The sequence below is a fragment of the Psammomys obesus genome, unplaced genomic scaffold (assembly GCF_907164565.1).
Source record: "Psammomys obesus unplaced genomic scaffold, mPsaObe1.curated_primary_1811, whole genome shotgun sequence".
NCBI classification, from domain to species: Eukaryota; Metazoa; Chordata; class Mammalia; order Rodentia; family Muridae; genus Psammomys; species Psammomys obesus.
This window is the reverse complement of record NW_026596120.1, coordinates 10,238,052-10,251,500: the sequence shown is the minus strand read 5'-3', so window position 1 is coordinate 10,251,500 and position 13,449 is coordinate 10,238,052. Positions and strand designations below refer to the sequence as shown.

The window sequence follows — 13,449 nt, the reverse complement described above, 5'->3', positions numbered from 1 at the left end:
CACACACACACACACACACACACACACACACACACACACACACACACCAAATATGTTTTTTTGGAAACAAATTTTAATAGAAATAAAATTTAAAGATAATTTTATGAACATCCATGGAGTGCAGGAGAGTGCTTATGTATATTGTTCCACACACCAGGACCCCCGGCCAGACCCTCTCCTTTGCCCATCTGGCTGCTGTGTTTCCACTGATGACACGGTCATTTTATCCCAAGGAAATCGGTTCTCTCTGGAGCTGGCTTTGCTTCTTTCTCTCTCTTTCCAACAGCTGTCCTCACCCCACCCAGGATGGAGGTCACAGAACATGGATTACATCTGGTTATTGAGCTGGAAGACCTTGGGCCCCAGTTTGAGTTCCTTGTGGCCTACTGGAGGAGTGAGCCTGGTGCCACGGTGAGGCCTCCCACTGACGTTTGGCCTTTGAGTCAAGCCTCGGAGAACGAGCACAGCCTTCTAGGGGCTGAGGGAGCAAGTCTAGTTTTGTAGTGCTCATGGCATAAGTGGCCTGACCAGAGTGAAGTGAGAGAACCAACCATCCCTCGACTCCTTCCTCAAAGACCTGCCTTTGTTCATCCTAGGCCTTAGCGAAGGTACCTGGGCCCTTTTCAGGCCAGGTCTGAAGTTTAGGAGAATGCATCACCTTGCTGGACCCCCTAGTCCTTTTTGATGCATTTGGGTTTTTGTAATAAAAACCAGCTAGTCTCAGACACTTAGGGGCAGCAGGCCAGGAAGTTCCAGGTCAGGGTGTGCTGGATAATTTCAGAAGCACAGAAGGTGGGCACAAATTTCTCAAGGGTGTGTCTTGGCAGAGTGCAGAAGTGGGGCAGCAAGCCAGGAGTTGGCTTATGAATAAGCCTATCTAATTACGATCGGGTGGGCCGTGCAGAAAGCCTGGAAGGGAGCTGCCCTTCCTCATGGGAAGGTTGCTGTAGTCTGGGCTGAGTGGGAGGGCCAGTTCTCATGGAAAAGTGGTCTGACTAGGAGCAGCAGCAGCAGCAGCAGCAGCAGCAGCAGCAGCAGCAGCAGCAGCAGGATGAAGCTGTAGCAGAGGTAGCGGCTACCGCTCTGTGTGTAGCCCTGTTTAAGCTGATACAATGACAAGACCTGGTGACCCACCCCAGTGGTCACCAGGAAAGCTTGCTTTCTCAGAAGGATCAATACGGGCAACAGAGTTTTCTCATCAAATCTGTGAGCAGAACCAGCACAGGGCCAGGAGGAAGTCCAGTCTTACCTACTCAGGGACCCTGGCCTGTGGGAGCCTTGCTGTCCTTTCCTTGAAGGTCTTACTGTGGCCTCTCCCTTTTGCTCCCAGGTCCTATACATGGCTGTGACCGTGCCTCCATGACTTCTCTAAAGGCATCTCAGACTGACCCTCCTCACCCAGTCCTCTCCCTTTGTCCTCCTGTCCAGCTTGAGGTATTCAGTTTCCCAAGACCAAATCCTCCAGGGATGAAGCCCCATTGCTTGTGCCCAATTTAGCAGTCCAAGTTGTATGGGTTTCAGACAGCTGGCTGAGCTCTGTGGGTACCCTTCTCAGTCTGGGGTGTTCAGTGTCACATAGCAATATCTGGGGGCTGTGCACCCCCAGCTGGGTGGGATAGTGACCCTTGGAAGATGGTATGGGGTGGGTGGGACAGGTTATTCGCCAATATTTACCCTGCTGAGTCCCGGCACACTGGTAGGACATTACATTGCCAGCCAGGCAGATGGAACAGAGTGGGAGAAAGGCTGGGACTTGGCAGGAGAGAGCACGTAGCAACCTCGTATTCTTTGGGGTAGAGCCCCACCCTTGTAACTGGGAGGCTCTTTGCTGAGAGAGTGTGTACCCTGAGTCATCTGGGCTGGGTCCCACAAGCTTCTACAGGCTCCACTACAGCCCTGGGGGTTAGAGTGCGAGTTGAAGTGTGGACAGACAGGTGGACGGGCTCTGCTCAGATGCTACCCAGTTTCTAAACACCTTTTAACCCTTGTGCCTCCTCGCCACTCTCTTTGGCTTGCCCTGCTTTTTCTTCAGAGCCCTAACCACCAGCAGGAATGTGCTTATGTCATATTTCTCTCCCACATGCAAGCTCTCCGAGAGCAGGGGCTTTATGTGTTTTGTTCAGTGCTGTGTGCTATGCCCATAGTACAGGCTAAATGGCTCTGAGTGCACAAATGAGGAAATGAATGCCTCCATGCATAAATGAGAAGGAATATTCTGGAAAAGGACTGCCTGCACTTTTTCCTGCCCAGCTCTCCCACCATCTTTAGCTCTGCTGCCCTTAGGCAGTAACTATGTTTTGATCTTTTTTTTTTTTTTTTTTTTTTTTTAAAGGAACATGTGAAGGTGGTGAGGAGTGGGGACATTCCAGTGTATCTAGAAACTATGGAACCGGGGGCCATGTACTGTGTGAAGGCGCAGGCGCTGGTGAAGGCCATTGGGAGGCGCAGTGCCTTCAGCAAGACTGAGTGTGTGGAGATGCAAGGTAAGGACAACTTGCCTGTCCTTGGGTCCCCACACTTGGCAGCACTACCAGGGCACGCCTGGATGCCCACCCACTGGGTGCCTTTGGTTCCAAGTCTTTCCCTGGCTCTACATATTTGCTTTCTGATTTGGTGGGTTCTGGGGTAAACTCCAATTCCCTCAGTATAGGAGCCCACCCTGGGGACTGGGTGGGATCTCTTGAGTAGTTGTGTGGAGCACCTTCCCCCAAAGCCTCCTCCCCCTGGGGCATGTGTTACAAAGCCATCGTGCCAGAGGATGCTGTAGGCAAAGATGGCTGCAGGAGAGCCAGACCGTGGAAGGAAGCGCCATACTGCATAACAAAATCACAGCTTCTTTCGTCAGGAAGGGATCTTATTGTCTGTAGAATCCTCTTTTTGGACTAAAATTTTTCACCTGAATTAAAACAATTTAGAGTTATGTGTGTGTGTGTGTGTGTGTGTGTGTGTGTGTGTATCTATGTATATACACACACACATATGCACACGTGGGTACAAAGGGCATGTACTAGGCTGATGTTAGACATCGTCCTGGTTTTCTGTTTTACGAGGCAGCCTCTCTCACCCGTCCCAGAGCTTACTGGCTGGCTGTGCTGGCTGGCCGGCCAGCAAGCTCCAGGGACTCCCAAGCATTAGTGCTATAGATGCACATAGCTCCTCTTGGCTTTTATATGCATGCCATGGACCCAAACTTGGGTCCTCGTGCTTTCGTGACAGGCACTTTACTGATTGGGCCATATCCCTAATATCCCTAGACCACCCCCCCTCCCCCGTCCATCAGTCTAAAGAAACCTTCAGTAATTAAAAATTCTTTGAAAAGAAACAAAATCTTACATCCCATAAGCCCACCATGCAGACACCACTAGCTACATTTTTCAACATAACTTCTTAGCTTAAAAAATATTATAATCCATAACATAAAATATACATGTAAGTTGTCATATCTATGTGTCTTCTCCCTTCACATAGTTCCTGCATCCTTTCTCTTCAGTATGAGTTTCTTATGTAGTCTTCTGAAGATGCCTGAATCCATATATATGGAAATGAGGACATGTATATGTAAGAAGGTACATCTTTTAAGCAAAAGTGATGGCATATGCACTGTTTCAAATCTATCTTTTATGTATCTTGTAGATGTTTTCAAATGAATTTTAAAAAGTCCCATCTTTCTTCTTTATTATCAAATACTATTCCATTTTGTGAGTGAGTGAATGTGGTGTGTGTTAGTTAATTTAACTGATCTGCTATTAATGGGATTAGATTTTTCTCCACCAAAATATTTTGTTATTGCAATCAATGAATTCATTTCCTTGTGCATAATCACTTTTGCTAATATACACACATACACACGTACATATGTATGTGTGTGTATGTATGTTTGAATGATACATTCCTGGAAGTAAAATAGCTTGGTAAAAAGACATACATTTAATTTTGTCAAATTTCCCTCCATAGAATTATGACCCTTCAGTTATCACCCGTGTGAAGACATACTATAGCCCTGTATGACATACATGTTATATCTGGTTTGTTTTTCATAAACATATTTAGGTACTTGAAAATTATATGTCAAGTTTCAAACAGCACAGAACTCTAATAATAGGAGTTAAATACTCTCTCCCTCCTCATGCTGCTCAAGAAGGGTGTTGTTACAGTTTGGGTATAGAACGTACTGCACAGGCTCTATGTGTTTGAGCAGTAAGTCCCCGGCTAGGAGCACTAGTTGGGAAGTTGTAGAACCCCTGGGAGGTGAGGCCTAGCTAGAGAAAGTGGTTCTCAGGGAGGTGACCTTGAGGTTTAAAGTTCCACCCCACTTCCTGTCCTGTTTCCTGAGCCCTGGGAATGTAAACATGCAGCTTCCTGTTCCTGCAGCCACAGCTGAGAATTGTCCCTGTGACTACTCCTTCCCTACCAGGATGGAATTCATCCCCAAAGCCTGAGTCAAAATAAACCCTTCCTTGCTTCGGTTGCTTCTTGTCAGGCGTTTGACCACAGGAGGAACGTCACAAGTACATTTCTGTTGGTGAATCCTTCATTTATTCTTCCACCATTGTCTGTACCATCCAGCACTTCCTCAGGTGTCCAAGTATCCCCACGTTCTTTACCTGGCTCAGTTGCGCTATCTTCTTTCCTCTTCTCGTCCTCCTCCTCCTTCTTTCTTCTTCTCCTCCTCTTCCTTCCTTTCTTCTTCCTCCTCCTCCTCCTTCTTCAAGACAGGGTCTTACTATGTAGCTCTGGCTGTCCTGAACTCACTACATAGACCAGGCTGGCCTTGAACTCAGAGATACAGCTGTTTCTGTCTCCTACGTGCTGGGATTAAGGGTGTGCACCACTACACCTGGCTTGCCTTATTTTTAAAGACACACAATAAGCCAATATAAATGCAAGTATATCCTTATTAATGGCATGGACTCTCCAAATTTTTTCCATTATTGGTCAAGCTGTAATCTGTTGATCCAATTTCTCCTTTTAACAGCTGAATTGCCCACCTAGCATGCCAGTGTTCCATAATATCTTTCATCAGACCATTTGTTTGGCATTTAAATCCCTGCACACAGGGATGCATGAGCGGCAGGACACTGCTGGACAGCATGGGTTGATGATAGCCGGTGGCTCTTGTCTGGACATTCCTGTGCACTGACTGATACACACACTCATTTCCTTCCTTGGAATGATTTTTCTGGAATGGACATCGCAGGAGTGGATTGGAGGGGTATGAGCACTGTACGACTCTTGATGTCTACTGACAAAATATTTTCCAAAAGTGAAACAATGCACACACCTCGTGCCACCCGCCACAGCCGCATGATGAGTCACTCCTAACACTGCGAGTGAACAACCCAGGCAGGAGGCGATAAACAGGTTGCTTGAGGGTAGATAGAACAGAGAGGTGGGAAACTAGCTCATCCCCTCCTCTGCGTCTCCAGATGCTGTATTTTTGCTGTATTTGTTAGCAAACTCATCATGGGCTTTGGAGCTAGCCCTAACCTGTGTGTCCTGGGATAGGCCATTAACCCGTCTTGAGCATGAATAACATTCTCTTCTCTGAAAGGGGTCCTCACTGTGAGGAGCAGGGTGCTGGGAGATGGAAGTAGAACTAGAATGTGTAACAGGGGCTTGATCTGTTGGTTATTATGTGACTGTGTAGGGGACTTGATATTCTTCTCTGTCATAGGAGTCAATGCCAAGAGCAAATTGTGAAACACTTTGTTTTTGGTTCCCGCCCAGCCCTGTTCTGGGCTGCTCTGCTCCAACACCTCACCCTCATCCTGCTTGGGGCCTGGCAGCCTGCCTTCCTGCAGCAGTAGAGCCAGGTACATGCTACCATAGGCAATGCCCTACATTCCTCCCCTTCCCTTCCCAAAACCGAGATGGTAACCGTCCCTGTGGCTTTCTGAAAAACCACGCTTTGATTGAGGTTCTGGAAGAACGGTGGTAGCTGCAGCCGTTGGAGGACACACCAACTCTCAGGGTGCCGTCACCCTGCCGTGCTAGCCCCAGGGCAGCTCTTGGCAACTCTCCGAGGTGCAGGGCCGGTGGTTCCCCTTCCATGCTGTTCCCACGCCTTCTCTTATGCTCTGTCCACAGGAGGGCCTCTCCCGCTCGCGCTGGCCCTGTTTGCGTTTGTTGGCTTCATGCTGATTCTCATGGTTGTACTGCTCTCCATCTGGAAGATGGGCCAGCTGCTCCGGTATTCATGCTGCCCCACTGAGGCCCATAATGCATCATACTGAAAGGTAAAAGAATGTTCTTACCAGGGTGTCAGGGAGGACCACAGTGGGGCATGGACATATTTTTCATGGTTTATGAAGATAGGCAGAGAGTGGAGAAAGTGCTAATGGGGCTTTACTTGTCTTAGTGTGTGCTGCTGTAACAGAATACCACAGACTGGGTAGTTTATAAAGCACAGAAGTTCATTGGCTTCTGGAGGTGGGAGATGGTGTTGGTGGAATGAAGGCTGAAGGGCCTTATGGGTGTCTTCCTGTTACAGCATGGCTAAAGGTGTCACACAAGTGATAAAACAAGTTATGGAGCCTGCGGTCTTAAGGCCTTCTAGCCTACACTCATGGAGCTGGTCCTTTACAGCCTCATTTCCTCCCCCAGTTCCTACCCCAACACTGTTGCACTGGAGATTTGTTGCTAACGTGTGGTTTTTGGGAATATGCTCAGTTCACAGTAACTCTTGATCAGGAGATCTGGGTGGGTCCTCCCTTTTCCAGGGTACAGTGATCACCCTGAAGCTCTGGCAAGCCATTCTGCTCACTACCTCCACCCCCAGCCTGACAGTAGCAAGAGGATGGCTGTGTTGTTCAGCCCAGAGGGCTTGGTGTTTCAGGTGTCGTGCAGCCTTCCAAAGTACCTTTTGAGTACTCTCAGCTTCCCCAATTGTAACAGCAGCTACATCTATTTAACACGTTCTGACTCAACATCCTCAGTCTGAGTGCCAAGAATCTCATGAGTTTCAGGTTTGAAAATCACGTGGCATGAAATATGCTGTGCATGGAGCAGGTGAGGGCAATGGTCTGAACCTTCATAGTTGACTGCTCAAAGAGATGTCTTTCCAGGGCCCCTCAAGCCCAGGATATTCTCTTGAGAACAATGGACCATGGTTCTGAGCCTCTCAAAGGCTCTGTGTGCTTGTGCCCTGGAGGGGGAAGAAAAGACAGGCCTCAGCAGCTCACACCTGTTCCACCTGTGGCTCTCCCGAGACCTCAAACACACCAAGCAGCATGATCAAAGAAACAACAAACAGGAAGCAGAGCGACCCCTCCTTTCCTGTCACCTTAAGGCTCTCACAGTTCCCTTCTGGTAGGGAGTTAGCAGTCAGCTGCCCTAGAGCAATCGGAACCAGCTCTGTCTGTAGTCAACATGCTGCTGGAGTTCTGGAGTTCTAGTGATGTCACTCTTGTAATATCCATGTGATTTGCTTTTGCCTCTAGAGAAGAGGTGTAACTCTCCCTGTAACCCAGTCTCCAAGGATGCCCCGCCACCCTCTGTCCTAATGACAGCTCTCATGGGTCTAATACTTCCAAGTAGTCGTAATAATGTTAGCTGACAGCAGTGCAGAGCTAAGTGCCTGGGCTGTTGTAGGCTGCTCATGTGTTGACTCAGGTTATTGGGTTTGCCCTGACTTCTGTCCACTAATTGATTGAGAAAATGGTATAAAGAACCTAACTGTGAGCCCGGTACAGTGGCTCACGCCTATAATCTCAGCACTCAGGGAGGCAGGGGCAGGTGGAGCTCTGTGAGTTCAAGGTCAGCCTGGTCTACAAAGCCAAGGCCACACAGAGAAACCCTGTCTTAAAAAACAACAAACAAATAAACAAACAAGCAGAAGAAACTAATTGTAAATGTAACTATCTATTTCTGCCTTTATGTCAACTTTCCATACTTTTGTGTGTGTGTGTATGTGTGTGACAGAGTCTCACTCTGGCTGTCCTGGAGCTCACTATGTAGACCAGGCTGGCCTTGAACTGAGAGATCCATCTGCTTCTGCCTCCTGAGTGTTGAGATTAAAGGCCTGTGCCACCACACCCAGAAACTTTTCATGCATTTTGAGTGCATGCACAGTTATGATTGCTGGATCTTCTTAAGTAAGACTTTCAGCATCATGATGCATTTCTTTTTATCTTTGATAACATTCGTCTTTTTTATTCATTGCTTATATGATATAGCCTTTATAAACTTCTCTGTGTTCATGAAGACAGGTGATTTGGTTTTCTGTTTTGACTTGTGTATGTGTTGTCACTTCTGGTATCTTCCCTTTTAAAGTGGTATATTAAGTCCAGTAACATGTAATATAATGATTGATATAGTTCTATATTGAATAATTATTTTATTTTCTGTTTCTCCCATTCCTGTTTTTATTTTTCTGCCTCTTTTGGGGTTTATTAAGTATATTAAGTCATACACACATATACACACACACATTACAATTTCCTTTCTTCTCTTTTCTTTTTATTGAAGCTGGCTTTGATCTCATTATATAGTCAAAGATAACCTTGAACTTTCCACATCTACCTCCCAAGTGCTGTTGTATGTGGTCCTGAAGACCCTGTACATGCTATGCAAGCATTTTACCAACCCCAGCCCCAAGAAAATACATTTTATAATTAATTTTTAATCTTTTTGCTATTTACATTGTTTTTTTTTCATGGTTGTACTAGGAATTACCATATATACATGTCCTTTACCTTTAAAAAAAAAAGCTTTCTTTACTTTTATTTATGTGTATGAGTGTTTGTCTATCTGTCAATGTACCGTGTGCATGCAGTATCCACAGAGGCCAGAAGAGGGCATCAGGATGCTCATATTGTTTTGTTTTATATTATTTTATGCTTTATATTCTCATAAAAGAAAGCATTTAACTAGGGCTGGCTTACAGTTTTAGAGGGTTAGTCCATGATCATCATGGCAGGAAGCAGACAGGCATGGCACTGGAGCAGTAGCTGCTTGCCTTACATTCTGATCTACAGGCAGCAAGTGGGCAGAGAGTGGTGGAGTAGGGAGAGATTCTGGGTCATATGTAGACTTTTGGAACCTCAGACCTCACTCCCAGCAACACTCTTTCTCCAGCAAAAGCCACACCTCTTAATCCTTCTCAGACAGTTCATGGGAGCCATTCTCATTCAAACCACAGGAGAGAGACAGAGACAGCAGAGACAGAGATGGGGGACATGGGAGATGGGGTACAGGGAAAAATATTTTTCCAGGTCAAGTTCTTAGTCACCTACTTCTTCTAATGAAGCCCTACCTCTTACTTTTCAGATGTAATGTCAGATTGTGTATACATCTAAGGATTATTCCAGTGATAGATCAGAGCTCTCCTGCTCTGATCACTTGCCTAAAACTCTCATACATGAGCCAACATGGATGATGTTTTAGCTTTAAACCATAGCCGGCTACTTAGTAATGGACCCTCTGCAGAGCTGCTCTCTGTATGTTTAAAACCAGCTATTATCAGGCACTGTGATCTCTGGGAGAAACTGCAGGAGTATAAAATAGGAGTAGCAAAAAGCCTGCCCTCGTGATACTCTCTGGACTGGGTACCAGGCTAGGTACTATCTGTCTCAAAGCTTCCGGGAGCAGGCCCTTCTCAGAGCTGTTTGGATGGTAGAAGGGTGGGCCCCTTACCCCAGAATTCTGAGTTTTTGTGGGTCTGGGTCTCAGGGGAAAGCAGTGACCCAGCAGGGCCATTTGGGAATTGCTAGACCAAGGGCCAGAAGAGGGCTCAGCAGATGCTGGGTGGCACTGGCCTAGGGGCTCGGATTGTCCTGGAGAGTTGTGCTGCTTGGAAGTTAATTAGGGCTAGGGTAATGGCCCCATGGTTAAAGTGCTTGCCAGACAAGCACCCAAGGATCAGTGTTTGGATCCCCAGAACCTATATAAATGCTGAGTGAGGGATCAAGGAAAACTCCCAATGTCAACTTAGGGCCTGCACATAAGAGCATATGCACCCACTTACACATGTGAGAACACACACACACACACACACACTCTCTCTCTCTCTCTCTCTCTCTCTCTCGCTCTCTCTCTCGCATGTACACAAAAAGGAAGTTAAATAGTTGGGATTGCTGTAATATTCTTTGTGGCTACCATCACTGAAGCAATGTCTAATGAATGATTTTTATGAAAATAAATTTTTAGAAAATAACCAGCCCATCCCAGAAGCTAATCAGCTGCAGAAAGGAAGAGGTGGACACCTGTGCTGTGACTGTACTGTCCTCGGAGCATCTTTTGGGGGTCTGGATCTCACAGACTTGAGGAAGGACCTGATGGATTAACAACCTGGTCAGCAGGACCCAGAACCCTGGACGGGGAGGGCTGTGTTTCTGTTTTCCTCCGTGAACAAAAGAGCCGGCTGTGTGCAAGTCTAGCAGCAACCATCAGAGGCAAAGCGGTGTGACACCAGAGTGACAGCCAGTGGTGAGGAGAAGTGACCCCCAGACCTGCAGTTACCATACACTCACTGAACGACAGTGGGGGAAAATGGCTTCATCCCTCCACACCCTGGCTTTGCCATCTGTGGTGGGGATTAACCGCATCACATAATGCTCTCTCCCCTCGTCTCCGTGTACCACCAGCAGGGTGGCAGGGAGACTGGTGGCATTGGGTACTGCAGTGAGTTCAGTGAGACCTTGTGGCCTGGGGGGTACACATGTGTACTAAGAATGACACACACACACACACACACACAAAACTACACAGAGCTGGATGCATGCCTGCAATCTCAGCACTTGGGAGGAGGCAGAGAGAAAAATCACAAGCTCGAGGCAGCCTGGACTAGAGTGAGACCCGGTCTCAAATAAACAACTAAACGACGAAGAGTAAGAGAACATAAAAACAAACACAAACCATTGTTGGACTTCCCACTTCCCCAGAGGAAACCTTGAGGAGGGAAGGAAGAATGGGAGAGCCGGTTCACTTGCTGAAGTGCTAAGTCAGCAAGCTCTGCTGAGGGTGCCCGGAGAGAGGCCACGCCTCCCTCCACACACATACCCTGGTCCACTACAGGACATTTGTGAATGTTGCTGTGACTTCATGAGATGCCATCAGATCCTGGGGCCTTGTCCACAGGAAATCCCATGAGCCCTCTTCCTAAGGACAGTTCACTCAGGACAGCCTCTCCCAGGTGCTCATCAGGAACCCTTGACTAGAGGTGGTACCATTCCTTACCACCTCTAGGAGAAGAGCTTTGGTCAGAGGAGAATGGAGGGAGTGGCTTCATCCCTCACCACCCCCTCCCAGCTCTGGAACCTGGAGCTGGCTTGTCTCTGCCCCGACTTCCTGGGCCTCTCCAACCAGACAGGGGTGAAGACAGGCCAACCGTTTCAACCAGGTGCTTCCTGTCTTGAGGACAGAAGCCAATGGCCCTGTTTCCACCTTGGGGACGCCAGGAGAAAGAGGGCATTTCTGCAGGGGTGTGAGGGGAGGCTCTCTGCTAGGGTTTGTATCTGTTTGTATACTTTTGCCTTGACTCTTTTTCCAATTGTGTTAATTTTATATTTCAACTGGTCTGGAAATGTATTTGCTGTTTGCAAAATTAAAAAAAAAATGCTACCAACCTTGCTTGGTTCACCTTTGCTCCTCCCTCTTCTCTCCCCTTCACCCCAGGGACCTTGTTCTTCCATCACCTGTCTAGGCTCAGAATAAAGTAATAACCCCAGCCTTTCTCTGTTACAGTTTCTCATGGGATTCTGCCTGTTTCGCTGGCCTCTTTAGCCACATAGAGACTTCTCTCAATTATTCTGTTGTTTCTTCATGTCCCCACTATGTGTTTATTGAACCCCAACCTAGCATCAGAAATTGAGCTTGCTCCTGGTTGGGGGGGGGGGAGTTTCTTCTGGAACCTCCTCTCCTCCTTTCTACCTGTGTAACAGTTTTAATTGTTGAAATAATTGACACTCTCTGGAATCATGTAGGAAGAATCTAAGTGAGGGACTGTGTAGACCAGGCTGGCCTGTGGTCATGTCTCGGTGTCTCGGTTATGGTAATTGCTGTGGCCCTTGCTCACTTTGAAGCTTCCCACAGACCCAGGTTTTCTCATCGTGCCTTCACAGAACACTTTCTCCCATCTAGAAACAAAATCCTGCTTCAGGACCTTGGATTTCAGTGAGCAATGGGAAAATGATTATTAAACAATGATAAAGTATTGTTATTATTAAGTGAATTACTTGTATACTGAGTTTATAAGCCTTACGAAGAAATGAAAAGGTGGAGCATAAGTAGGCGTGGGGCAGGTTGCAGCCATCTCAGGATGAAAACGAGAGCAATCGCCTGAGCCCACACTCTGTCAGAGGTGTTCCTGTGTAGCCACGAGGTGTGAGATTATGTGTGACTCGGGAGCTCGGTAACTTGGCAACAAATCCTTAGGGCTGTGCTGCCTAAATCAAAATGTATTCAGCGTGTGCACTGTTTCTATTGATAGTCCCCTAAAAAGTTATTTTCCTAAGCTATCAGATAGAAGAGCAAACAAATGTTGTTTATTCTGAGGGGAACCTGGCTTTTGGGATCAATGAACTGGAGGGCAATTGTAGGCCTCAACATTTGCATACAACACTGTGTCCGTTAAAACCAAATCTTTGATGGCCAGTGTTAATGTCAACTTAACACAAGCTAGAATCTGAGAGCAGAGAACCTCAACTGAGGAAATGCTTCCAGAAGACTGGGCTGTAGGCAGGCCTGTAGGACATTTTCTTAATTAGTGATTGATGGGAAGGGCCCAGCTCACTATGGACAGTGCCGTTCCTGGGCTGGTCATCCTGGGTTCTATAAGACAGGCAGGCTGAGCAAGTCCCGTGGCCTCTGTGTCAGCAACTGTCTCTGGGCTCCTGGCCTGCTTGAGTTTCTGCCCTAACTTCCCTCTGTGATGGACAGGAAGTGTAAGCAAGATAAAACCCTTTCTTTCCCAAACTACTCTTGGTCGTGGTGTTTTATCACAGTAGTAGAAACCCTAAGACAAAATTAAACCAGGTAATGTGCCGTCATGCCTGTACAAAATGCACGAGTAGTTTGTGCCACTCTACGTTGAAAAGTCACACCCTTTGAAACTCACAGGCAGATCATTTGGAGTTAAAAGGAAAAGAAAAAAAAAATCTACCCTGCTGAAATGGCAGGGTAGAATTGTCACCCTTCACAGTGCATTCTGATGACCACATTTTGGTTTCCAGTGTTTTTAAGTAGTCAAGGTTTCTTAGAGCAGTGGCTGATCCCATATCTGCCTGAGACTGAAAGGCATATGGAAATTCTAGAACGTTTATGCCTTGTTTCGTCAGAAAGCAGAGTTCTGAACAATTGGGTCAGTCAAAACTTTACAGAATCAGTCTAAAAAGAGTCCCCACTGGCCATAGTTTGGACAGTTTTGAACATCCAAAGGAGGAAGGACTGAGTCCCGTGAGATGGCGCAGCCGGCAGAGCAGGCCCAGAGACTCGTGTTCCACCCACCCAGGA

The 13,449-nt window shown here is 47.0% G+C and overlaps 1 protein-coding gene across 1 annotated transcript in view; it reads left to right on the top strand.

Annotated features, from left to right (window-relative positions):
- Positions 1-11,440, top strand: part of Il20rb (interleukin 20 receptor subunit beta) — a 26,411-nt gene extending 14,971 nt beyond the window's left edge. The window contains exons 4-8 of the mRNA XM_055629812.1: positions 287-411; positions 2,333-2,483; positions 6,088-6,210; positions 8,516-8,535; positions 10,147-11,440. Of these exons, the coding sequence (XP_055485787.1) occupies positions 287-411; positions 2,333-2,483; positions 6,088-6,210; positions 8,516-8,535; positions 10,147-10,263 (536 nt within the window). The 3' untranslated portion in view covers positions 10,264-11,440. The remainder of the gene's footprint in view (positions 1-286; positions 412-2,332; positions 2,484-6,087; positions 6,211-8,515; positions 8,536-10,146) is intronic.
- The last annotated feature ends 2,009 nt before the right edge of the window (positions 11,441-13,449 follow it).